Here is a 27,849-nt window from a genome sequence, read left to right on the forward strand (position 1 = left end):
AAATGTCCCAAGTGAAAGTTGAGGAACAGCTTATCTGCTAACTGACCAATACACGTGACTGCCTAAGTTTCACATAGCTGAAGGGTCCAGGACTCTTTTCTTTTTTTTTTTTTAAAGAACCTTGAAAACACCTTTTACCATAAATTAGTTGATAATCTTTTAGATGTCAAGTAGACACTAAATCCAGGAGCTGGGGTTTTAAGCAAAGGTTAATCAAGCGGCAGAGGAATTGCCAAGAAGCTATTCAAAGATGTATTTTACAGCAACAGCATCCCAGAGCGCTAATTCAACTGTAACTCACGAAACTAAAGTGCATTAACACTCAACAAATTGGCCACAATTACAAGATACCAACATATTCATTTAATACTAAGAAGCAAAGAATAAGCATATGTTTGAAAAGTGGAGTGTGGAACCCAAATGACTGCTTCTTTAACACTGAAGGACAAGTTGTTAGTTGCCAATGAAGTAGAACTGCTTCATAGGGTTTTCAAGGCTATGACCTTTCTGAAGTAGATCCCCAGCTCTGTCTTCCGAGGCACCTCTGGGTAGGTTCAAACTGTCAACCTTTTGGCTAGTAGCTGAGCACTTAACCATTTGTGCTGCCCAAGGCAACAGGAAGAGGGAAATGAATCCCTAAGTCCTTCAAAAGAAATCCACAGATTTTCAACTTAGAACAGTCTCTGTTCTTCTAGAGAAAGAGAAACACAGTAATAATTGGGAAACTGAGTCTGAAGATAGGCAACGGGAGGGATCATTGCTTTAGATTTTTCAAACTCCAACAAGTTTTTATTTTAATTCTTTAAACTCAAATCTACAGATTCATATTTTGCCATAAGTTTCACTTGAGCGTCAAGAAATAAGGGCATTTAAAATGGCAATGGAGTTGCTGACTTCAGACTAGAGTTCCAGGGACAACTATAAATGAACCTTCTAGTCCTATATCTCTCTTTCTTTTATAATCCTATACGTTTCATGATACTAAAATATTTACCCCTCTCCACAAATGCAGCAGAGCAGCAGAGCCACCGAGAAGCCCTTCTGCAGAGGGAATCTGGTTTGGAACTGCCATACCAGCACATTATCAAGACTTGGAAGTTGGATGCAGAACAGTCCATGCCTGAACATGTGTGTAGCTATACGGAGTCCTGGCTGACTAGGAAGACATGTGGGAAGCTTGAAAAGTGAAGATTGGAACAGAAAAGAAAAAAAAGGAAATTAAAGGAAAGAAAACCCATACCCTTTGTGATTCCATATAGTGGCTAATATAAACAAACCCACCTTAACACTAGATGCTTCAGAAAGAATGACAGGAAACATGTAAGCTTAGTATGGTTTCATCTGCTTTGTCCTTATGGACAAAACGAGAGGACTCTTGTAAGAAAAAAACATGTAGAAGAAAACTCCAGCTAGAGTTTAACTATTGATTATTGTGTTTACATCCAGTTCAAGAATTCAGATGACTAAAAAAGAGTACCAGTGTGAGCCTGATATGTGAATCACAGTGACATGAACCAAGACTTTGTCTATAAACGTACTTTAAGGATGTGCCATCTCTGAATTTTGCTCAAAACTACAAAATAAACAACAAAAATCGTAAAAAAACAACTTAGATCACACATGATGGTGAAAATATTTGCTCAGCCAGAACATAACTCATCATCCTAAGTGCCAAGCAAAGGAACCAAGCTACCTTAAAACGGAAGCATGACAGTGGATGAATGACTGACTGACTGAATGAATGAAATAGAGAGCACTAGTATTTTCCCCAGATGCCAGGACAGGACCAGTCAAGGCATACTGGATTAATGCAGGGCTTTCTCATTTCTTTTCTTCCTCCTTGCTTCCTCATTTATTTTGCTTTTGATTTAATCCTAGGGGCCTTCTGAAGAATTATTCCAGTCAGCAACTGCACTACTTTTCAAACCATATAGCTCAGAATATATTAAAACCATTGTAAGTTAAAAAAAGGTGTAAGCAAAATATAATGAATAAAATAGTCTGAAGAATTAAACAATAAACTTGAGAAAGATTATCTGAATTTTGTACTTGAGAGCTGATGTGATATTAGACCAATATGCTAAGGCAGGGGGAAGTACATTTTTTTCAAAAAAAAACTACAATAGTTGGTCTCTTTCAAGACTTTCAGGAGGCGGGGCCAAGACGGCACAGTAGTCAGATGCTTCCAGTGGTCCCTCTTATAACAAAGACCCGAAAAAACAAGTGAATCAATTATATATGACAATCTAGTAGCCCTGACCATCAAAGATAAGTTGAAGACTCAAACTGGTTGGCAGGTGTGGGGAGAGACGGCTCAGAAGCAGCAAGAAGTTGTCAGACCTGAACTGGCAGGAACCTGCACCCTGGAGGCCAGATCGGCTGACAAGTGCAGTGAGGCAAGCAGTGGAGTTCAGAACGTGTTATCCACATCAGGAGAGACCACGTGGCGGAGACTCTGCTCAACACTTTGGAACCAGTGAGAAGTGGCCCTCAATTGTCAAAAGGTAAGTACACGTGTTTAACCTACGGTGCAGATGAAAAAACACCGCGTTTGGGAAGAACTTCTCTCCCTGCTCCGCACCGGGTCTGGGCCAGCTTCAGCGATTGCAGACTGTCATTTCCCCTAGGCCAGAAGCAGGGCCTGTCACGTGCCCCAAGCCACTGTCCTGGCCAGGGAGAACAAATTAACAAACGGGAAAAAATAATCTGCCAGCTCCCCTAAGCCAGGAATTCAGGGGAGGTACAGCTCCTTTGCCAAGACACAGGCATAAGGGGTACATGAACTTTGAATGCCTTTCACTCCTACATCCCTGTGTGGGCCGATTTCAACAGCATAGGCCCTCATCAGAACAGTAAAGAAGCTAGGACACAGTAAAAAAAAAACGTAAAATAAATAAAAATAATAAGCTATTGATGGCTTGGAGACAGCAGTCAATATCAAATCACATGAAGAGGCAGATCATGATGGCTTCAGCAAGCTCCCAAAACAAAGAATCAAGAACTCTTCCAGAAGAAGAAAACTACCTGGAATTACCAGAGGTAGAATAGAAAATATTACTATACGGAACTCTTCAAAAGATCAGAAATGAGATTGGGCAAAACGCAGAACAAGTCAAGGAACACACAGATAAAGCAACAGAGGAACATCAGAAGATTATAGAAGATCACAATGACAAATTTAACAGGCTGCAAGAATCCACAGAGAGACAGCAAACAGAAATCCAGACAATTAACAAAAAAATTTCAGAATTAGAAAACTCAACAGAAAGTTATAGGAGCAGAATTGAGGCAATGGAAGTCAAAATTAATGAGACTGAAGATAAAGTACTTGACACCAATTTATTTGAGGAAAAATCAGATAAAAGAATTAAAAAAAATGAAGAAACCCTAAGAATTATATGGGGCTCTATCAAGAGAAATAACCTATGAGTCACTGGAGTACCAGAACTAGGGGATAACAGAAAATACAGAGAGGACTGCTGAAGATTTGTTGGCAAAAAACTTCCCTGACATAGTGAAAGATGAAGGGATATCTATCGAAGATGTTCATGGAATCTCATACATGGCAGATCCCAAAAGAAAGTCACCAAGACGTATTATAATCAAACTTGCCATAACAAAATTTAAACAGAGAATTTTTAGAGCGGCTAGGGATAAACAAAAAGTCATCTACAAAGGAGAGTCAATAAGACTAAGATCAGGTTACTCAGCAGAAACCACGCAGGCAGGAAGGCAATGGGATGACATATATAAAGGCTTGAAGGAAAACAATTGCCAACCAAGTATTACATATTCAGCAAAACTGTCTCTCAAATATGATGGCGAAATTAGGACATTTCCAGATAAACAAAAGTTTACGGAATTTGCAAAAAAGCATGTCAAAATTACAAGAAATACTAATGATAACATCAGATAACAACGCAAGACTAGACAACAGGACAGAGAAGCCAGATTATCAATCCAGATAGGGAAATCACAAAAATAAATTAAAGCTAAAACACTCAAAATACGGAAACAGAGACGTCATTATGTAAAAGATGACAACATTAAAACAAAAAAAGGAGGACTAAAAAATGTAGTCATAGACCTTTTATATGGAGACGTCAAGGCAATACAAAGAAATAAAAGATTGGTTTAAATTTAGAAAAATAAGGGTAAATATTATTTTTTTTATTAAGGTAACCATAAAGGAAAAATACTCAGCAAACACAAAATCAGCAACAATGAAAACATGAAAAGAAAATATATAAAGAAAAACAACTCAGCACAGAAAATTAAATGGAACAAGGAAACTGTCAACAACACACAAAAAAATACATCAAAATGACAGTACTAAACTTATACCTATTAGTAAGTATGCTGAATGTAAGCAGACTAAATGCACCAATAAAGGGACAGAGAGTGGCAGAATGGATTAAAAAAACACAATCTGTCTACATGCTGCCTAAAAGAGATACACCTGAGACTTAAAGACACAAACAAACTAAAACTCAAAGGATGGAAAAAATATATCAAGCAAACAACAATCAAAAAAAGAGCAGGAGTGGCAACACTAATCTCTGACAAAATAGACTTTAAAGTAAAATCCACCACAAAGGATAAGGAAGGACATTATATAATGATTAAAGGGTCAGTACATGAAGAGGACATAACCATAATAAATATTTATGCACCCAATGACAGGGCTCCAAAATACATAAAACAAACTCTAAAGGCACTGAAAAGAGAGATAGACAGCTCCATAATAATACTAGGAGAATTCAACACACCACTTTCAGTGAAGGAAAGAACATCCAGAAAGAACCTCAATAAAGACACGAAGATCTAAGTGCTACAATCAACCAACTTGATCTCATAGACATATACAGAACACCTGACCCAACAGCAACCAAGTATACTTTCCACACATGGAACATCCTCCAGAATAGACCATGTATTGGGCCATAAAAGAAGCCTTAACAGAATCCAAAGTATCGAAATATTACAAAGCATCTTTTCTGACCATAAAGCTATAAAAGTAGAAATCAATAACAGAAAAAGCAAGGGAAGAAAAAAAATCAAACACGTGGGAACTGAACAACACCTTGCTCAAAAACTACTGGGTTATAGAAGAAATTAAGGACAGAATACAGAAACTCATAGACTCAAATGAGAATGAAAACACTTCCTACCAGAACTTTTGGGACACAGCAAAAACAGGGCTCAGTGGTTAATTTATAGCAATAAATGCACACCATCCAAAAAGAAGAAAGGGCCAAAATCAAAATATTAACCCTACAACTCGAACACACAGAAAGAGAGCAGCAAAAGAAGCCCTTGGGCACCAGAAGTAAGCAAATAATAAAAATTAGAGCAGAATTAAATGAAAAAGAAAATAGAAAAACAAGTGAAAGAGTTAACAAGACCAAAAGCTGGTTCTTTGAAAAGATCAACAAAATCAATAAACCACAGGTCAAACTGACAAAAGAAAAACAGGAGAACCAATAATCCGAATAAGAAATGACATGGGCAACATCAAAACAGACCCAAGTGAAATTAAAAGAATCATAATAGGATACTATCAAAAACTGTACTCTAACAAATTTGAAAACCTAAGGAAATGGACAAATTTCTAGAAACATACGACCTACTTAAACTAACACAAACAGAGGCAGAACAACTAAATAAACCTATAATAAAAGAAGGGTTTGAAAAGCTAATTAAAAAACTCCCAACACAAAAATGCCCAGGCCCTGGTGGATTCACTGGAAAATTCTACCAAACTTTCAGAGAAGAGTTAACACCACTACTACTACTAAAGGTATTTCAGAGCACAGAAAAGAACAGAATACTCCCAAACTCATTCTATGAAGCCAGCATAACCCTGACACCAAAACCAGGTAAAGACACCACAAAAAAAGAAAATTACAGACCAATATCCCTCATGAACTTAGACACAAAAATCCTCAACAAATTCTGGCCAAGAGAATTCAACAAAATATCAAAAAAACAATTCACCATGACCAGGTGGGATTCATACCACATTATGCAGGTATCACAAAAATAAAACAAAAGACAAGAATCACATAATCTCACCAATTGATGCAGAAAAGGCATCTGACAAAGTTCGACACCCATTCATGACAAAAACTCTCAGCAAAATAGGAAGAGGAGGGAAATTCCTCAACATGACAAAGTGCATTTATACAAAGCCAACAACCAGCATCAACCTAAATGGACAGAGTCTGAAAGCATTCCCCTTGAGAATGGGAAGCAGACAAGGATGCCCTTTATCACCATTCTTATTCAACATTGTGTTGGGGGTCTTTGCCAGAGCAATTAGGCCAGAAAAATAAAGAAAGGGTATCTATATTGGTAAGGAAGAAGTAAAAGTATTTCTATTTGGAGAAGACATGATCTTATATATAGAAAACCCCAAAGAATCCACAAGAAAACTACTGGAACCAATAGAAGATTTCAGCAAAGTATCAGGATACAAAATAAACATGCAAAAATCAGTTGGATTCCTCTACACCAACAATGAGAATTTCGAAGAGGAAATCACCAAATGAATACCATTTACAACAGACCCCAAGAAGATGAAATACTTAGGAATAAATCTAACCAGAGATGTAAACGACCTATACAAAGAAAGCTACAAGACACTACTGCAAGAAACCAAAAGAGACCTAGATAAGTGGAAAAACATATGTTGCTCATGAATAGTAAGACTCAGCATTGTGAAAATTTCTATTCTACCCAAAGTTATATACAGAGACAATGCAATCACGATCCAAATTCCAATGGCATTTTTTAATGAGATGGAGAAACAAATCACCAACTTCATATAGAAAGGGAAGAGGTCCCAGATAAGTAAAGCATTACTGAAGAAGAAGAACAAAGTGGGGGGCCGTATACTACCTGATTTTAGAACCTATTATACCACCACCATAGTCGAAGCAGCCTGGTACTGGTACAACAGATACATACACCAATGGAACAGAATTGAGAATCCAGACGTAAATTCATCCATCTGTGAGCAGCAGATATTTGACAAAGGCCCAAAGTCTGTTAACTGGGGAAAAGACAGTCTCTTTAAGAAATGTTTCTGGCATAACTGGATATATCCATCTGCAAAAAAATGAAACAGGGCCCATACTTGACACCATGCACAAAAACTAACTTAATATGGGTCAAGGACCTAAATAGAAAATAAAATGATAAAGATCATGGGAGAAAAAATAGGGACAACGCTAGGAGTCCTAATATGCGACATAAACAGTATACAGAACATTACTAACAATGCACAAACACCAGAAAAGAAACTAGACAACTGGGAGCTCCTAAAAATCAAACTGTTAGGTTCATCAAAGTACTTCATCAAAAGAGTAAAAAGACAACCTAAAGACTGGGAAAAAATTTTTAGCTATGACAAATCCAATCAATATCTAATATCTAAAATCTACAAGATACTGGAAAACCCCAACAAAAAAAATAAACAACCCAATTAAAAAATGGGCAACGAATATGAACAGGCACTGCACTAAAGAAGACATTCAGGCGGCTAACAGGTACACGAGAAAATGCTCACGATCATTAGCCATCAGAGAAATGTAAATCAAAACTACAACGAGATACCATCTCACCCCAACAAGGCTAAAATTAATCCAGAAAACACAAAATAAATGCTGGAGATGTTGTGGAGAGACTGGAACACTTAGACACTGCTGGTGGGAATGTAAAATGGTAAATCACTTTGGAAATTGATTTGGCGCTTCTTTAAAAAGCTAGAAATAGAACTACCATACAATTCAGCAAACCCACTCTTTGGAATATATCCTAGAGAAATAACAGCCGTCACTCAGATAGATATATGCACACCCACATTCACTGCAGCACTGTTCACAACAGCAAAAATATGGAAACAGGCTAGGTACCCATCTACATTTATCCACTGACAAGTGGATAAACAAAGTATGGTATATTCACACAATGATAAAGAACAACGATGAATTCGAGAAACATCTCATAATATAGAAGAACCTGGAAGGCATTACGCTGAGTGAAATTAGTTGGTCACAAAATGACAAATATTGCATGAGACCACTATCATAAGAACTGAAGAAAAAGTTTAAACACAGAAGAAAACATTCTTTGATGGTTACGAGGGTGGGGAGGTAGGGAGGGGAATTCACTAACTAGATAGTGGAGAAGAATTATCTTAGGCAAAGGGAAGGACAACACACAATACAGGGGAAGTCAGCACAACTGGACTAAACCAAAAGCTAGTAAGTTTTCCTGAATACAACCAAACACTTTGAGGGACAGAGTGGCAGGGGCAGGGGTCTATGACCACAGCTTCAGGGGACTTTTAGGTTAACTGGCATAACAAAGTTTGTTAAGAAAATATTCTGCATCCCACTTTGGTGAGCGGCATCTGGGGTCTTAAAAGCTAGCGAGTGGCCATCTAAGATGCATCAGTTGGTCCCAAACCACATGGAGCAAAGGAGAATGAAGAACGCCAAAAACACAAGGAAAATACTTGCCCGAGAGACATAAAGGGCCACATAAACCAGAGACTCCATCAGCCCGAGACCAAGAGAACTAGATGGTGGCTGGCTACCACCAATGACTGCCCTGACAGGGAACAAAACAGAGATTCCCCAGCAGAGCAGGAAAAATGTGGGGTGCAGAATTCAAATTCTAGTAAAAGATCAGACTAGTGGTCTAAGACTAGAGGGACCCCAGAAGACATGGCCCCTGGACTCTCTGTTAGCCCAGGAATGAAACCACTCCCGAAGACAACTCTTCAGACAAAGATTAGACTGGACTATAAGACATAAAATGATACTCATGAAGATAGTACTTCTTAGCTCAAGTAGATACATAAGTCTTAATGGGCAGCTTCTGTCTGCAGGCAAGAAGAGGAGGCAAAAAGGGACAGGAGCTGGTTGTATGGACAGGGTAAACCCGGGGTGGAAAAGAGGAGTGTGCTGTCACATTATAGGGAGAATAACTAGGGTCACACAACAATGTGTGTATAAATTTTTATATGAGAAACGAACTTGAACTGTAAACTTTCACTTAAAGCACAATGAAACATAAAAGTAAAAAAACAATTACAAGAAGTCTTTTTTTAAAAAAGACTTTTAAAGCACCTATTACGTACCAAGTGCAACATTTACTCTCGAGTTAGGTGGTTTTGGAAGTACGCACTCCCCCAAACCAAAAACTTTTCATGGTTGTGAGCCCATCTTTAGAATTGTTTCTGAGACTGAATGGCAAAGGAGTAGATCAGAGAATATGACCATTTTTGGAGAAGAGGCTTATTACTAGAGATTTATTCATTATGACACACTGTTTCAACCTTTCCAACATCATAAAACAAAGGCTACAGAACGCCAATGCACTGGTGCACAGCATAGGCGATGCAGTCAGACCACTGGCTGACCCCAATCACACAGCCCTGCGGGTGATGGGGGACCACGAACAGCTTATGTAACCTAGGTAAGCCTCTGTTTCCTCATGCGAAACAGAGGCTGTCGCAGAAATTAAATGAGCATGTACATCAACCGCCTGCCATGAAGGAAGGTATCCAATAAAAGGCCTCCTCTTAGTGCAGCAAACATGAAAGTTTATTCCTTAAGAGTACAAGTATCAAAGGGATGACCTGTGCCAATGTCATCAGGTTCTTGGTTACAGAGCTACTCTTAGGTGTCTCTATAGGTGTGGTCATTCCTGCAGCTGTATCTGCTACCCAAGAACACTCAGAAAGAGGAATAAAGTAGTTCCATATACTTTCACATACCACTGACGGGAGTCCAAATTTTTTAGCTCTCTTAATAATTTTGAATTTTTCTTCAACAGATGGAAGTTCTTCCTATAAAAAAAAAAAAAATCATGTGGTCGGTGACCAATCTTGCCCCTTTCCAATCAATGAACAAACCTACCTGTAGGTAGGTTATCATTCATCTACCCATTTCATTCATTGCTCACAACATTCACTCAGGACTTGTGACAGAAGCCTACAGAATGAACTTCAGCCTCCTTCTGACATTCAAAGGCATAAAAATTTCACTGTATCCCTTTACTCTCCAGTGACACTGGAGGGCTCTGTGGTCAATGTGTGTGTGACCACATGCATGTGTCTGTGCTTGTCAGCCCTTCTGTGAATCTCTTTTCCCCATCTCTGTCCTGAAAACTCCACTCCAGCTCAAATCCACCCTCTTCCACAAAGACTTCTCCACTGCCTCACCACTTCCCATTGGAATCAGTCATTAGGCTTGAACTTGTGTGTCGCTGTATCTTTCAAAAGAGTTGTATCAAGTCTGCCTCCCTCATCAAGCCTAAGGTAACAATGTGGCTTATTAATCTGTGTAGTCCATTTCCACGTTGGGTGAAGGTAAGAGGAATAATGCACGAAGCAGAATTAAAAAACAAACACAGAAAATTCTTGATACCCTTTAAAATATACAGCCAGATGTTTGGCATACAGTCTGTGCATCAGTAGATTAGTTTCATCTCTACCTTTAATGTAACAGCTGTAATGCTGAAACAGAGAAAAATCTCCCATTTCCATTCTCTGCTTTCCTAGTCCCAAAGTGATAAAAGAACAATTCCAAGAAAACAACACTAAAATAATTGAAAGACTACAGTGGGCTGTTACCTTCGGTCCCAAGAATTCATTCCCAAGTCATTCAGTAATAACCTGCAGAAATAGAAGGGTCCTTGTGGCTCCACTGGCCTGGGCTGACCCTGACTAGTGACTTTCGCAGCAGAGTCAGAGTTAGACCTCTGAACATACTCGTCTTCTTGTGTGTCCTGGCGCAAAATGACCTGGATGATTTCCTTCTCTTGGTCATGGCTCATTCCGCGTGGGGGTGGGGAAGGCTCATTTAGATTTAGCTGCAATGGCCGAAGGCACTCAGGACTTGTGTGGCCAATGTTTTCAAGTAATTTGTCAAGGACATCCTCTCCTTCTTCAATTTGAGAAAAGTCTTTCTGAGGTCCCAATGTTTGATGATGCCAGCCTGAAATCAGAAATGATGAATTTCTTCCATTGGGACTGAAACAGCCTTCTAAAGGTCCATATAGAATTTTACCATCCCAAGAGTACTTCCCTGAGATATCTCTCATAATCACTCTCACGTCGGAGAGGGCACCCACCGGTGGGCCACCTGCTGGTCTCTCTGTGGGTATTTGAAGGTATGATATGAGGGTACTGTCATTAAATACAAAGAGCTGCAGGTTTGGGCTCCTGAACACCTCGGAGGACAGCTCGGAGGAGTCCACATGGGCGTTGTCGTGGTTCTCGCTGACGAGGCTGTGCAGCATGGCAGGGCCCCCACTGAGGGGGTAGTGCCCGAGGTGGTTCACCAGGTGGGCCATCACCATCCGAGCAGTCAGAGGAATCAGTTCCAAACTTCTTCTCTTCTTTTCTGTACACATCAGTGAAGAAAAATAAAAAGACAGTGGTGAATGAATTAAAGCTGAACACCACCAATTTTCAGTCTACACTTAGCAGAACTGACTCTTTTAGTCTGGGAATTTTTTTTAAACCGACCATCTTTTTTATCTGAATTTAAGACCATAATTTAAACAAGCTGTTTAAAGATCCAACTTACAAGAAGATTTCATTCCAAAAGAAACATTTAAAAAGCCATAGATATAACAATAAACAAAAGAGAAACATCCCTGCCCTTAAAGAGTTTGACAATGCAGCTGTATAGGACTGCAGGGCTGGTGGCCATCTGGTGGCTGGGAGGGTGGGCCAGAGAGGTTAACCTGACCCCGTAGTGGGGTAAAGGTAGGCCTGATGAGGAAATGAATCAAGCTTAAGTATACCTGAAGCAATTCGCTATATGATCACCATGACGATTCAGGTTTTGTTTTTATGTTCGAAATATTTAAGAGGATCTGACACGGTAACAATTCTTGGAAATACTTAGCAGGCTTTAAATTTTAGTTGATGATTAAATGCCTGAGAGTAACTGATTTACAAAATTTTTAAGATTTAAAATGGACAGAAAGACCTTAACAATATCATGTGTAAGTGGACACTGTAAAATGTCTGTGGTATAAGGGAGACGCAGATATATCAAATCTGTAAGTATGGATTAAAATTACTACTTAAGACTGTGAAGAATTAGGGAAATTTTAATCTGTCGGATTTATTTTTAAAAATGCACATTAATCTAAAAACAAGTGAAAATGAAACCATTTTTAAAAAATCACTAAATTTTAAAATAAACTAAGATTTATACTGTGAGTGAAAGACATAAAAAATCCAACTCATTTATTTATAACACATAAGTGTTATTATGTATAAGTCCTACAAGGACACAAATCCCAGAATCTAGGAAATTCTGTGCGACGAACAAGATTGGCTGGAGATTTCTTAGATTTCTCTTTTTTATTTTCAATAAACAAAACATCAACTGTATTCAATAATGCAAAATAAATTTTCATATTAAAAAGCTAATTTTTAGAAGTACAGAAGGGCTGTCTACATTCACCTCTGAAATTAAACTCTTCTTCCCCTCCCCTTGTAGAAGCTGAGAAATTTTAAGGTCCTCACAAGGCAGCTGTGTTGAAAATGCTGTTATGAATGCCTTTGGCCTCTGTGTCTATGTCAGCTTTTTCAAAAGTTATAGACACCTTTTATCCATGCTTACATGCAAAAGGAGCATGTGCACTGTCAGAAGCGTCCACGCTACAAACACTGAATGGCCAGCTGGGGGCCATGAGCTCACCATGTGAGACACTTGATAAGGATGACATGGCGGACCATGAGTTCACCATGTGAGACGCTTGATAAGGATGACATGGTGGACCGTGAGTTCACCATGTGAGACACTTGATAAGGATGACATGGTGGACCGTGAGTTCACCATGTGAGACACTTGATAAGGATGACATGGTGGACCGTGAGCTCACCATGTGAGACACCTGATAAGGATGACATGGCGGACCGTGAGTTCACCACGTGAGACACTTGATAAGGATGACACGGTGGACCGTGAGTTCATCATGTGAGACACCTGATAAGGATGACACGGCGGACCGTGAGTTCACCATGTGAGACACCTGATAAGGATGACACGGCGGACCGTGAGTTCACCATGTGAGACACCTGATAAGGATGACACGGCAGACCGTGAGTTCATCATGTGAGACACTTGATAAGGATGACACAGCGGACCGTGAGTTCACCGTGTGAGACACTTGATAAGGATGACATGGTGGACTGTGAGCTCACCGTGTGAGACACCTGATAAGGATGACATGGCTGGACTGTGAGTTCACCATGTGAGACACCTTTTGTTCATGCTTACGTGCCAAAGGAGCGTGCGCCCCGTTAGAAGTGTCTATGCTGCCAACACCAAACATCCGGCTGTGGACTGTGAGTTCACCATGTGAGACACTGCATAAGGATGACATGGTGGACCATGAGCTCACCATGTGAGACACTTGATAAGGATGATATAGTGGACCGTGAGTTCACCATGTGAGACACCTTTTATTCATGCTTAAACGCCAGAGGAGCATGTGTCCCATCGGAAATGTCCATGCTGCCAACACCAATGGCTGGCTGGGGAGCATGAGTTCACCATGCAAGACACTTGATCAGGAAGACATGGTGGAACAGGCTAGAAAACTACTGAGAAGAGTCCAGTTTGATAATGCCCAAGCAGAAAGTAATAATTAGAAAATCAACTTTTCTCAACTTTTACTCACAGAGGTTGTACTTTCAATGTGAAGTAAATATAAATTTGTATTTTATGAAAGTGTTGAACTCTATAATGAGAAATTTACCTGGAATTGTACTAATCAAATCATAAACCATGACACACTCAAAAATCCAAAACGTCTTTGTTACTGAAAAGTAAGGAAAGGAAATTATTTGTGAATTAGTAATTGTTCTTTCCTGGCAGATTTCAGTTGAATCACCTGCCTATGGCTTCCCTGAAAAATAAAGGGAAACTCTAAACTCCATTAAAGGAAAGACAAGCTCACAATGTTCAAAATACATTCCAAATTATCTTTATTTTTCTCAATTTAGAGATGAAAATGAAAGCAGTGACTTCAGATTTTCCTTTAACTTTCCTTTTTAAGGCTCCCTTCATGTTAAGCCATCAGGCACTAAAGGCTCAGGAATCTGAGCACATGTGTGTGCTCTTAATGGCCCTTTTTTGAGCAGGGCTAGCAGTCACCTCAGCTTCAGGCAGCTGGGTCCCCTTGGTAACTCTACTTAAAAGTAGTAACTATATCAAATAGTAGGTAATGGTCTATGAAAGAATCATTGAGAATAATAGATAAAAATAATGATATTGCTTTATCAAAAATGTCATCTGACTAGAAATTTATAGCGAATTATGACACTAAGTAAAAAAAAATCCTCAAATATGAGCATATTTTGTTTAAACTAAGAGATCTAAGCTATCAGCTTCATTTTTCCTCTTCACTCTGAACAGGACATACCCACTCGGCAAGAGTGTCTGTATAAGCCAGTATGTTTTTAAGCTTCTTGCTTTTTTATTTAGTTAAACTGTTAGTGAATTTTAAGAAATCGTTTGTCACGGAAGTTTAAATGATTATTTTTAGCACCACAGAACTTTGAAAGGACAGGTTTGTATGAGGTCCTGGGGTTTTCTGAAGATGAATATTCAAGTCAAAGAGTGTTCTACATCCAAAGAAACAGCTGCAGGAAAAAGAAAAGTGGCGCTAAGATTTCAGTGTGTGTTTTTGGATTTGTCCTTCTTCACTAACCTACCAAACTTCTTCTGTTTTGGAGTGGTGACTTGTGTAAACTATGACTTTAGGAAAAGGTGAGTCAATTTTCTTAGAAGGCAATGAACTACAAGATAGGAAAGAACAAAAGAAATACTAGCTCAAGGGTCATTTTGATTACTTAATAAAAACATGATTTAAATTTATAATTGTGGAAAGAAGTTAAGGAAATACTGCAGTTTAATGGGACAGTAGAATTCCAGAAAAAGATAACTAAATGATTAAGGAAATGAAGGGCAACCTAAGAATACCATACGAAAATGTACCATGTAGAGTTCACCACAAACAAAAATCAAAATGAGAGTCTTTAGTTTACTCTATGGCACAGTCTCAGAGTAAATACGACGATATTTCAGGAAGTTTGTCTTTAAATCTTAGATCCACATTCTACCTAAGTTACTTCTGACACCCCTGGGAAAATGCCTTAATCTCAGTTTTCTTGTCTACAAGACAGAACTAAAATCAAGACAGACAGATTCCTAACCCTTGTTCCTAACTGCCTGATTGCCGACCCACTCTTGTCTTTCTCATCCTCCCCTCACCTGTCCCGTTCGTTTCAGCCTAAACCTACCCCAGGCTCCGCAATACTGTAAGCACACTCCTGGGTCCTGCCCCTCACCTGGCTACTGCCTGTTCTCTCCTTCTTCTCTCCACCAAGGGCCTAAAAAAAGGGGTCTTCTCAGTGCTCTTAGTGATCCTGGTGCAGGTCACCTGCTCATGAGATCTGGCTGTAGGCCAAGCACTCTGCTGAAAGTGCTCTGGCAAACCCCACCACCAAATGCTTCCTCAGGAAATAAAACAGCTCCCGGCTAACTTCCCAGCCTCCCTGAGCTTTCTGAAGCACCTGGCACTGCTCATCTCCCTCTGCTCCTTATGCCTTCTTCCCTTGGCTTCCCAGAAATCACTCTTTCTCGGTTCTTCCTACATTTCCCTGATTTGCTTTCCCGGAGACATCCCCTCATTCCTTTTCCCTTAAAGATGTTTTTACCTCTAAGGTTCCACTCTTGGGCCCAAGTTTTTAAGTTGCAAAGTCCATAAAATGTTCACAGATGATCTAATAATTCACACCCTTATTTTCTTTTGGCTTTTAATTTTAAGACGGTTTAAGATTCACATGCAGTTGTAAGAAATAATACACACAGATCCTATATACCCTTCAGCCAGTTTCTCCCAACAGCAGCATCTTGTATAACTGTTGTCTAATATTACAACCAGGAAATGGACATTTCTACAATCCAGTGACATTATTCAGAGCTCACCAGTTTTACACATACTCACAGGGGGTTGCCATCAGTCAGAATCGACTCCATGACAACTAACAATCACAACATGTGTATGTGTATTTAGTCCTACAAAATTTGATCAGATGTGTGGATAACATACCTACGTTTTGACTCTCATTTCAAGGTCCAGAAATGGGCACTTGTCATTTTGGAGAGCTGATGTCTGAAGAGAAAATACAGCAGCCCCTAAGCCCTGACAATACCTCTCATACCCAAAAAAGGGACCCTCTGCTCTGAGCAGAGCAATCTTCAAATTGTAGCATGTCAATTCCCATCTCTCTTCTTACAGCGATCTCCTAGTCTGCAATAATCTATTAACTCCTCCCAAGCCTGCCCATCCTTCTAACCTTCTAACCCTGGCTTCAGTCCTTCTCCATGGCAAGTCCCCACGGCACTACAGTTCTATAAATTAGTCCTTCTATATTAATCCTGTCTTTCCCCTTAGATGTAAAGCTTCCTGGAGATAGGAAATGAGCCTTCTTTTGCATGTCTCAGAGGCCAAAGAGAGACAGAGAGACCCTCAATAATACAAAAATCATTTGACTTACTAAGATGGGAAAAAAAAGAGGAAGAAAATCACATAGAAAAGAAGAAACAAGGAAGGCAGAATGTACCATCATAAAGGCGTCTAGAAACCAGGATTTCGACTAGATTTTTTAATAACAAAGCAAGCGTAGACAAATGGCTACAGTCTTTCCTTATCCTGCCCATAAGAATTTACATTCTGAAGAGTACTCACCTGCTTCAACAGTAAGCAAGTTCCCCAGTTCTGCTGATGAATGACACTGGACTGGCTCAGAATTCCTAACATTTGCCAGTGGCAGAAAGGGGTCGTAATCGGTGGACGACAAGTCAGCCAGGGTCAGTATGTAGTGACTCTGTTGGGTGTAAGTGCTTGAGCCACAAACACAGCAGTGCAGGACCTGTGAGAAACAAAAGGGGTATATGCCATGGACCTTCCCCACCTCATGTCGCCTGACAACGTGTTAAACCACCACAGTGCTGAGGAGGTAGGGCTCCTGCGTGATAATATTTGACGATATCGAAAGCTTTCCATTCTAAAGTATCTGCTTGCTATTAGCAAGTTTACTTTGGTCCTTTCACATCAACGCCAATAAATGTATTGTCAAGGCAAAAAGATAAGCAAAAATTTTAAAAAAACGTGTCTGTTTTACCATTCTGTGTGGCTTAATACACCTAAGTCCTTCTCCAGTCTACCAGAAGCAACCCAAGTGGAATGGAATACATTGGGAAATGAAAAGTAGCTGAGGAGAGACAAACACCAACCACGGCAGAGGGCAGGATGAAAGCAATACATAAGCAGAGACCATGTGCCTGCTTCACAACCATTCAGGAATTTAAATTAGTATAAATAATGACACCATGAATTCTAACGGTTAATTTTTTTTTTATTGTGCTTTAAATGAAAGTTTACAAATTGAGTCAGTCTCTCACACAAAAATTTATATACACCTTACTATATACTCCTAATTGCTTTCCCCCTAATGAGACAGAAAACTCCTTCCCTCCAATCTCTATTTTCATGTCCACTTGGCCATCAGGCACCCCCACTGCCCTTTCACCTCCCCTCCAGACAGGAGATGCCAAAAAGTCTCATGTGTGTGCTTGATCCAAGGAGCTCATTCTTCACCAGTATCATTTTCTATCCCATAGTCCAGTCCAATCCCTGTCTGAAAAGTTGGGTTTGGGAATGATTCCTGTCTTGGGCTAACAGAAGGTCTGGGGACCATGACCTCAAAGGTCCTTCTAGTCTCAGTCAGACCATTAAGTCCGGTCTTTTTATGAGAATTTGGGGTCTGCATCCCACTGCTCTCCTGCTCCCTCAAGGGTTCTCTCTCCCTTGTGTTCCCTGTCGGGGCAGTCATTGGTTGTAGCCAGGCACCATCTAGTTGTTCTGGTCTCAGGCTGATGTAGTCTCTGGTTTATGGGGTCCCTTCTGTCTCTTGGGCTCATAACTACCTCCTGTCTTTGGTGTTCTTCATTCTCCTTTGCTCCAGGTAGATTGAGACCCATTCATGCATCTTAAATGGCTGCTTGCTAGTGTTTAAGGCCCCAGAAGCCACGCTCCAAAGTGGGATGCAGAATGTTTTAATAGATTTTACTGTGTCAATGGACTTAGATGCCCCCTAAAACCATGGTCCCCAAACCCCGACCCCTGCTACGTTGTCCTTCAAAGTGTTCAGTTTATGCAGAAAGCTATTTTGCTTTTAGTTTAGTCCAGTTGTGCTGACCTCACCTACATTGTGTTTTCTTTCCTTGCACCTAAAATAATTCTTATCTAGTGGAAACCCCTCTCCCTCCCTCCCTCCCCCCGCCTTGTAACCATCAAAGAATATTTTCTTCTCTGTTTAAACTATTTCTCGAGTTCTTATAATGGTGGTCTTACACAATATTTGTCCTTTTGCAACTGACTAATTTCACTCAGCATGATGTCTTCCAGATTCCTCCATGTTATGAAATGTTTCACAGATTCATCACTGTTCTTTATCAATGGGTAGTATTCCACTGTGTGAATATACCATAAATTATTTATCCATTCATCCATTGATGGGCACCTTGGTTGCTTCCATCTTTTTGCTATTGTAATAGTGCTGCAATGAAGATGGGTGTGCATGTATCTGTTCATGTAAAGGCTCTTAACTCTCTAGGATATATTCCAAGGAGTGGGATCGCTGGATCGTATGGTAGTTCCATTTCTAGATTTTTAAGGAAACTCCAAATGGACTTGCAAAGTGGTTGTGCCATTTGACATTCCCACCAGCAGTGTAGAAGTGTTCCAATCTCTCCACAGCCTCTCCAACGTCCATTATTTTGTGTTTTTTGGATTAATGCCAGCCTTGTTGGAGTGGGATGGAATCTCATTGTATTTTGATTTGCATTTCTCTAATGGCTAAGGATCATGAACATTTCCTCATGTATCTGTTAGCTACCTGAATGTCTTCTTTAGTGAAGTGTCTATTCATATCTTTTGCCCATTTTTTAATTGGGTTATTTGTCTTTTTGCAGTTGAGTTTTTGCAGTATCATGTAGATTTTAGAGATCAGGCGCTGATTGGAAATGCCATAGCTAAAAACTTTTTCCCAGTCTGTAGGTAGTCTTTTTACTCTTTTGGTGAGGTCTTTGGATGAACATAGGTGTTTGATTTTTAGGAGCTCCCAGTTATCTCAGTCTCCCTTCTGCATTGTTAGTCATGTTTTGTATACTGTTTATGCCCTGTATCAGGGCTCTTAACATTGTCCCTAGTTTTTCTTCCATGATCTTTATCGTTTTTTATTTTATATTTAGGTCCCTAATCCATTTTGAGTTCATTTTTGTGCATGGTGTGAGGTATGGGTCTTGTTGTATTTTTTTTTTGCAGATGGATATCCAGTTATGCCAGCACCATTTGTTAAAAAGACTATCTTTTCCCCATTTAACTGACTTTGAGACTTTGTCTAATATCAGCTGCTCATACGTGGACATGTTTATGTCTGGATTCTCAATTCTGTTCCATTGGTCTATGTACCTGTTGTTGTACCAGTACCAGACTGTTTTGCCTACTGTGGCAGTATAATAGGTTCTAAAATCAGGTAGAGTGAGGCCTCCCGCTTTGTTCTTTTCCAGTAATGCTTTACTCTTTCCCTTCCATATGAACTTAGTGATTTGTTTCTCCATCTCATTAAAAAATGTGATTGGAATTTGAATCAGAATGCCAATGTATCTATAGATTGCTTTTGGTAGAATAGATATTTTTACAATGTTAAGTTTTCCTATCCATGACCAAGGTATGCTTTTCCACTTTTGGTTGCTTGCAGTAGTGTCTTATAGTTTTCTTTGTATAGGTCTTTTACATCTCTTGTAAGATTTATTCCTAAGTATTTTAGCTTCTTGGGGGCTACTGTAAATGGTATTGATTTGGTGATCTCCTCCTTGAAGATCTTTTTGTTGGTGTAGAGGAATCCAACTGATTTTTGTAAGTTTACCTTGTATCCTGATACTCTGCTGAACTCTTCTATTAGTTTCAGCAGTTTTCTTGAGCATTCTTTAGGGTTTTCTACATATAAGATCATGTCATCTGCAAACAGAGATACTTTTACTTCTTCCTTACCAGTCTGGAAGCCCTTTATTTCTTTATCTAGTCTAACTGCTCTGGCTAGGATCTCCAGCACAATGTTGAATAAGAGCAGTGATAAAAGACATCCTTGTCTGGTTCCAGATCTCAGGGAGAATGCTTTCAGGCTCTCTCCATTTAGGATGATGTCGGCTATTGGCTTAGTATAAATGCCCGTTATTATGCGGAGGAATTTTCCTTCTATTCCTATTTTACTGAGAGTTTTTATCATAAATGGGTGTTGAACTTTGTCAAATGCCTTTTCTGCAACAACTGATAAGATCATGTCGCTCTTGTCTTTTGTTTTACTTATATGATGGATTATATTAATTGTTTTTCTAATGTTGAATCATCCCTGCATACCTGCTATGAATCCTACTTGGTCATGTGAATTATTTTTTTGATATGTTGAATTCTATTGGCTAGAATTTTTTTTTTCCATCTTACTTTGCATTTATTAGTGTGGGATGTCAAATTTGGGCTCTTACAAGATTCTTAAAGCCAGTTGGATATAAACTTATTTTTAATAATAAGAAATGTGTATGTGTTAGGTGAACTAGGAATATACACTGGTAGTAAAATAATTTAGAAGTGAGATCAACAGCCATTCAGAAGACCAGTAATCCCCCAAACAGGGCTGATTACCAATCCACCAAACGGTATTTCCTTTGTCCTTTTTTTTTTTTTTTTAAATAATTTTTATTGAGCTTTAAGTGAACGTTTACAAATCAAGTCAGTCTGTCACATATAAGCTTATATACACCTTACTCCACACTCCCACTTACTCTCCCCCAATGAGTCAGCCTGCTCCCTCCTTCCAGTCTCTCCTTTTGTGACAATTTTGCCAGTTACTAACCCTTTCTACCCTCCTATCTCCCCTTCAGACAGGAGACGCCAACACAGTCTCAAGTGTCCACCTGACACAAGTAGCTCACTCTTCGTCAGCATCTCTCTCCAACCCATTGTCCAGTCCCTTCCATGTCTGATGAGTTGTCTTCGGGAATGGTTCCTATCCTGGGTCTATTGGCTAGAATTTTGTTGAGGATTTTTGCATCTAAGTTCATGAGGGATATAGGTCTGTAAACTTTTTTTGTGGAGTCCTTACCTGGTTTTGGTATCAGGGCAATGCTGGTTTCATAGAATGACTTTGGGAGTATTCTGTCCTTCTCTATGCTCTGAAATACCTTTAGTAGAAGTGGTGTTAACTCTTCTCTGAAAGTCTGGTAGAACTCAGCAGTGAAGTCATCTGGGCCAGGGCCTTTTTTTGTTGGGAGTTTTTTCATTACCTTTCCAATCTCTTCTTTTGTTATGGGTCTATTTAGTTGTTCTACCTCTGTTTCTGTTAGTTTAGGTAGGTAGTGTGTTTCTAGGAATTCATCCACTTCTTCTAGGTTTTCAAATTTGTTAGAGTACAATTTTTCATAGTAATCTGATATGATTCTTTTAGTTTCAGTTGGGTCTACTGTAATATCACCATCTCATTTCTTATTTGGGTTATTTGCTTCCTCTCCTGTTTTTCTTTTGTCAGTTTGCCCAACGGTTAATCAATTTTATTAATTTTTTCAAAGAACCAACTCTTAGTCTTGTTAACTCTTCCAATTGTTTTTCTGTTTTCTATTTCATTTAATTCTGCTCTAATTTTTATCATTTGCTTTCTTGTGGTGCCTGAGGGTTTCTTTTGTTGCTCTCTTTCTATTTGTTCAAGTTGTAGGGATAATTCTTTGATTTTGGCCCTTTCTTCTTTTGGTATGTTTGCATTTATTGATATACATTGACCTCTGCGCACTGCTTTCCCTCTGTCCCAAAGGTTCTGATAGGAAGTGTTTTTATTCTCATTGGATTGTATGAATTTCTTTATTCCATTCTTCATGTCTTCCATGACCCAGTCTTTTTTGAGCAGGGTATTATTAATTTTCCAAGTGTTTGATTTCTTTTCCCTTCTTTTTCTGTTGATTTCTACTTTTATGGCTTTTTGGTCAGAGAAGATGCTTTGTAGTATTTCGTTGTTTTTTTTTTTTTAAGGCTTGCTTTATGACCTAATGTGTGGTCCATTCCAGAGAATGTACCATGTGCACTAGAAAAGAAAGTATAATTGGCTGCTCTTGGGTGGAGTGTTCTGTATATGTCTATAAGGTCAAGTTGGTTGACTGTGGCATTCAGATCTTCTGTGTCTTTATTCAGCTTCTTTCTGGATGAGCTGTCCTTTACTGAAAGGGGTGCGTTGAAGTCTCCTATGATAATTGTGGAGCTGTCTATCTCACTTTTCAATGCTATTTGAGTTTGTTTTATGTAGCTTGCAGCCCTGTCATTGGGCGCGTAAATATTTAATATGGTTATATCCTCCTGGTACATTGTCCTTTTATCATTATATAGTGTCCTTCCTTGTCCTTTGTGGTAGATTTAACTCTAAAGTCTATTTTGTCAGAAATTAATACTGCCACTTCTGCTCTTTTTTGATCGTTGTCTGCTTGATATATTTTTTTCCACCCTTTGAATTTTAGTTTGTGTCTCTAACTCTATGGTATGTCTCTTGTAGGCATCATATAGATGGATCATGGTTTTTTACCAATTCTGCCACTCTCTGTCTCTTTATTGGCGCATTTAGTCCATTTACATTCAGCATAATTATAGATGGGTATGAGTTTAGTGCTGTCATTTTGATGTCTTTTTTCGTGTGTTGTTGACAGTTTCTTTTTCCCACTTAATTTTTTGTGCTCAGTAGTTTATATATTGTCTTTTCCTCTTATTTGTCATTGTTGATTTTATTTCTGCTGAATCTCTATTTTTTTCTTGTATTTTATTTTGATGAGTAGGATAGTCAGTCTCCTTTGTGGTTACCTTAATATTTTCCCAAGTTTAAACCTAACTTTTATTTCTTTATATTGCCGTGTCTTCTTCTCCATATGAAAAATCTATGACTACATTTCTTAGTCCCTCTTTATTTTTTTAATGTTGTCTTCTTTTATATAATAACATCATTGTTTCCCTGTTGTGAACTTTTTTTTAACTTGATTTATTTTTGTGATTTCCTTGTCTGGGTTGACATCTCATTGCTCTGGCCCGTGTCCTAGTCTTGGGCAAAACCTGATATTATTTGTCTTCTAACCAAACTCCCTTTAGTGTTTCTTGTAATTTTGGTTTGGTTTTTACGAATTCCCTAAACTTCTGTTCATCTGCAAATGTCCTAATTTCACCTTCATATTTGAGAGACAGTTTTGCTGGATATATGATTCTTGGCTGGCAATGTTTTTCTTTCGGGGCTTTATATGAGTCATCCTATTGCCTCTTGCCTGCAAGGTTTCTGCCAAGTAGTCCGAGCTTATTCTTATTGACTCTCCTTTGTAGGTGACTTTTTGTTTATCCCTAGCTGCTCTTAAAATTCTCTATATCTTCAGTTTTAGCAAATATGATTATAATATGTCTTGGTGACTTTCTTTTAGAATCTACCTTAAGTGGAGTTCAATGAGCATCTTGGATAGATATCTTCTCATCTTTCACAATATCAGGGATGTTTTCTGCCAACAAATACTTCAACAATTCTCTCTGGATTTTCTGTTGTACCTCCCTGTTCTGGTACTCCAATCACTCATAGGTTATTTCTCTTGATAGAGTCCCACATTATTCCTAAGGTTTCTTCATTCTTTTAAGTTCTTTTATCTGATGTTTCTTGACATATTTTGGTGCCAAGTGCTTTATCTTCAAGCTCCCCAATTCTGCCTTCCACTTGCTCAATTCTGCTCCTCTGACTTTCTATTGAGTTGTCTAATGCTGTTAATCTTCTGAGTTTCTGTTTGCTGTCTCTCTTTGCATTCTTGCAGCTTATTAAATTTTTCATTATGTTCTTGAATAACCTTCTCAATTTCTTCAACTACTTTATCTGTATGTTCCTTGGCTTGTTCTGCGTATTGCCTGATTTCCTTCCTAATTTCATTCCTGAAGTCTTGAAGAGTTCTGTATATTAATCTTTTGAATTCTGCATCCGATAATTCCAGAAAGACACCTTTATCCAGAAGGTCCGTTGATTCTTTGTGTTGAAAGCTTGTTGAAGAAATCATGGTCTGTTTCTTTATGTGACTTGATATTGACTGTTGTCTCCGAACCATCTATAAGTTATTGTATTAGTTTATTTTATGTTTGATTACTGTATCCTAGCTTCTTGCTTTGTTTTGTTTTGATATGCCTAAATGGGTTGCTTGATTGAGCTAGCTTGATTATTTTCACCTTTGAATCACTGACGTCCTGTCACCAGATGGCTAGAGCTGTTTTCAAGTATATCAGTCTAGGAGTCCATTCACTTTTTTGTATGAATTCAACTCAGGTGTCCAGGTAGCTGATCATCAAGTGTGTGGTACAGGCTCCATATTACAGTCTTAGAGGGGCAGGGATGATTGGCGTCGGTACCGGTATCTGGTTGCAGTGGGGGGTCACTCTCTGAACAAGGCAGGGAGCTGAGAGCTGCCCCCCGAATGTCTGTGAGGAAAGCGCGTCCGTTTCCTAGTGTGTACAGGTGGGTGGGTTCTGCAGCCGGACCATGGGCACCCAATGGTTTTGGTTGTAAGGACAGGGAGGTACCAGTTATCCTTTGACCCCTGTTGCGGGTGGCTGGGTGACCTGAGTGGAGAGCCACTAGTCCTTAGGCCCCTGGTGTGGGGAGGTAAGGACCCTATTTAATAGGCAAACTGGTGTCAAATATCAAACACCCACCTCTTCAGCGCACAGCTGAAATGATTGCAGCCTGTCAACAAGGACCTATTCTCCTGAAATAGGCCCACAGAGGTCCATGCAGGGGGACAAGTATTCCAAGTCCACAGACCATTTATGCCTGAACAGGAGCTGCTTCTGTCCTGAGCTCCCCTGTTTAGTGGAGCTGGCAAATTATCTTTTCCCCCAATTGTGAATTTCTTCCTACTCCAAGGCCGAGAGGGTAGCTCTGGGCACTCAATATGGCCTATCTCAGCCCCAGGGAAATCTACAGCTACTGAAGCTGGCTTGGGGGCTGGTGGCACAGTAAAATATACACAAGTACTTAGCTTTTGCCGAGAGTGCCGTTCTTCTCTGGTTCTGGAGGTGTGAGTAGGCTGTGCAGCTGGCTGTTTCTCCCTGAGGAAACTGTGGCCAAACGCTACCACCAGCCTGCCGTAGCCGCTCCTGGAAATGGTTCCTGAGGGATCCCGGCGATTCACGTCTGGTAACTACTCTCCGCTTCTGAACCATCTCTCCCTCCCCCTGCCGCTCAGTCCGTTTTCTAACTTTGCCTTTAATGTTCAGGGATTCTAGCTTGTCATAAATATAATAGTTTCACTTGTTTTTTTGGGTTTTTGTTGTAAGAGGGATCACAGGAAGCATCTGGCTATTTCGCCATCTTGGCCCTTCCTCCCGCCTGGTCTAATTGAGTATAACTTTTAAAGTATAATTTAATACAGAGTATATTTAGTACATTTTTAAGTATACTTATTTTCAAAATATTAATTTCTTAAAAGCTCATCAAACCAAAAACCCGTTGGCATTGAGTCAGTTCCGACTCACGGTGACTCCATGTGTTACAAAAATAGAACTGCTCCACAGCTCAGTGGCTGTTTAAAAATTGCAGTTGACTGAAGGGCTCTATACTCTTTTGTGCTTTTGTGCATATTTAAGCCATGTAAACACAAATCACATGAAGTATCCCAAAATGTATAAATGAAGTAATAATTATACTGAATTTTACATTTTTGATCATAAACTCGAGAGTAAATAAAACTGATTTTTATGGAAATCAAGGTAATACTTTAGAAACTAAGGTATATCTTTGGGCTAAATATATTTACATAAGGCAAACTCACTTTTAGATGACAAGCTTTGACTTGGCAGGAGGCCTTGTGATAAGGCACCCTTTGTACATGGCTAAAAAGTACCATAATTGTAGCCAGCAGCAGGCAGCCTCCTGGGTGTATCATCTCCCTAGAAAAGGGGCAGTTCAGAAAAGTCTCCTTATGGTAGCTCTCTTACTAACATAAAAATTGAGCTTTTGTTGTTCAGAGGATTAAATTCCACTAGTCAAAATGGAAAATGTTGTTTTTGGTGTTAGGTGCTGTCACGTTGGTTGTGACTCACAGCAACCCTATGTATGGTAGAATGAAACACTGCGTGGTCCTGTGCCATTCTCACAATTACTGCTATGTTTGAGCCCACTATTGCAGCCACTGCGTCAGTTCATCTCATTGAGGGCCTTCCACTTTTTCGCTGACCCTCTTCTTTACCGAGCATGATGTTCTTTTCCAGGGACTGGTTCCTTCTGACAACATGTCCAAAGTACATGAGACAAAGTGTTTCCATTCTTGCTTCCAATGAGTACTCTAGCTTTACTTCTTCCACAACCGACCTGTTCATTCTTCTGGAAATCCATGGTATATTCAATATTCTTTGTCAACACCATAATTCAAAGGCATCAGTTCTTCTTTGGTCTTCCTTATTCATTGTCCAGCTTTCGCGCGCATATAAAGCAGCCGAAAATATCAAGGTTTGGTCAGGTGCGCCTTAGTCCTCAAAGTGACATCTTTGTCTCACATACTTTGGACATGTTATCAGGAGGAACCAGTCCCTGGAGAAGAACATCACATTTTGTAGAGTGGAGAGTCAGCAAAAAGAGGAAGACCCTTAATCAGATGGATTGATACGGTTGCTGCAACAATTGGCTCAAGCATAATAATGACTGTGAGGATGGTACAGGGTCAGGCAGTGTTTGTTCTGCTGTACACAGGGTCACTACGAGTCAGAACCGACTCAATGGCACCGAACAACAACACTAAAGCAGAATATATGTATTCCAGCAATCCCACTCCCAGGAATACACCAACAGAAATGCATACATATATGTATCACAAAACACGTACTAGAGTGTTCATTGAAGTCTGTTTTTTATGGTCCATAACTCTAAGCTATCCAAATGTCTATCAACAATAGAAAGAACCAGTAAATTGTGGTTTATTCTCACTGGGGAACACTATATAACAATGAGAGTGAAAAATCTACAACTATTCACAACAGTATGAATGAATCCTTTAAAAAATAATGTTGAGTGAAAGAGGCCAGACACAAAAGAGTATACACGGTATGATTCCATTTATATAAAGTTTAAAACTAGGTAAAACTAATTTTCTGTATAGTGGTGTCCCTGGGTATGTGTATGGAGACAGGGACTGGGAGGAAACACAATGGGGACTCTTGGGATGCTAGGAACGTTCTGTTTCCAGGTCTGAGTGTGCTCACTTTGTGAAAATCCATTAAAGTCTTCATTTAATTCATGAATCACCATGAGGTGACTTTTATATTGGTAAAATAACTTTAAGAAAAATCTTCTAAAATAAGTACCAATTTAGTAGGAGAGATAAATTTAAATGACTGTGGTTAATTTAGTTGGCCCAAGCCAAGTTTAATAGAGATTTATAAGCCACAAGGATGACAGAAAACCAAAGAAAAAACCAAAACCGTTGCAGTCAAGATGATTCTGACTCATAGTGACCCTACAGGACAGAGTAGAACTGTCCCATATGGTTTCCGATGAGTGTCTGGTGGATTCAAACTGCCAACCTTTTAGTTAGCAGCTATAGCTCTTAACCACTATGCCACCAGGATTTCCAAGGATGAGAGCAGTATCTAGTTAATCTTGACGTAGTTATTAAAGTACCTTTGGCCTTTGAAGAAACC

At 39.3% G+C, this 27,849-nt stretch overlaps 1 protein-coding gene across 6 annotated transcripts in view; it reads right to left on the reverse strand.

Moving 5' to 3' along the window:
* Positions 1-27,849, reverse strand: part of RALGAPA2 (Ral GTPase activating protein catalytic subunit alpha 2) — a 459,903-nt gene that overhangs the window by 181,004 nt on the left and 251,050 nt on the right. For all 6 annotated transcript variants that reach the window (XR_007515412.1, XM_049869401.1, XM_049869403.1 and 3 more), the window contains 3 exons: positions 16,792-16,975; positions 10,646-11,417; positions 9,788-9,859 (listed from right to left, as the gene is read on the reverse strand). Coding sequence is in view for 5 of the 6 variants with exons in the window: in XM_049869401.1 (XP_049725358.1) it covers positions 9,788-9,859; positions 10,646-11,417; positions 16,792-16,975 (1,028 nt within the window). In the remaining variant the exon portion in view is untranslated. The remainder of the gene's footprint in view (positions 1-9,787; positions 9,860-10,645; positions 11,418-16,791; positions 16,976-27,849) is intronic.

This window comes from Elephas maximus, chromosome 25 (assembly GCF_024166365.1).
Source record: "Elephas maximus indicus isolate mEleMax1 chromosome 25, mEleMax1 primary haplotype, whole genome shotgun sequence".
NCBI lineage: Eukaryota > Metazoa > Chordata > Mammalia > Proboscidea > Elephantidae > Elephas > Elephas maximus.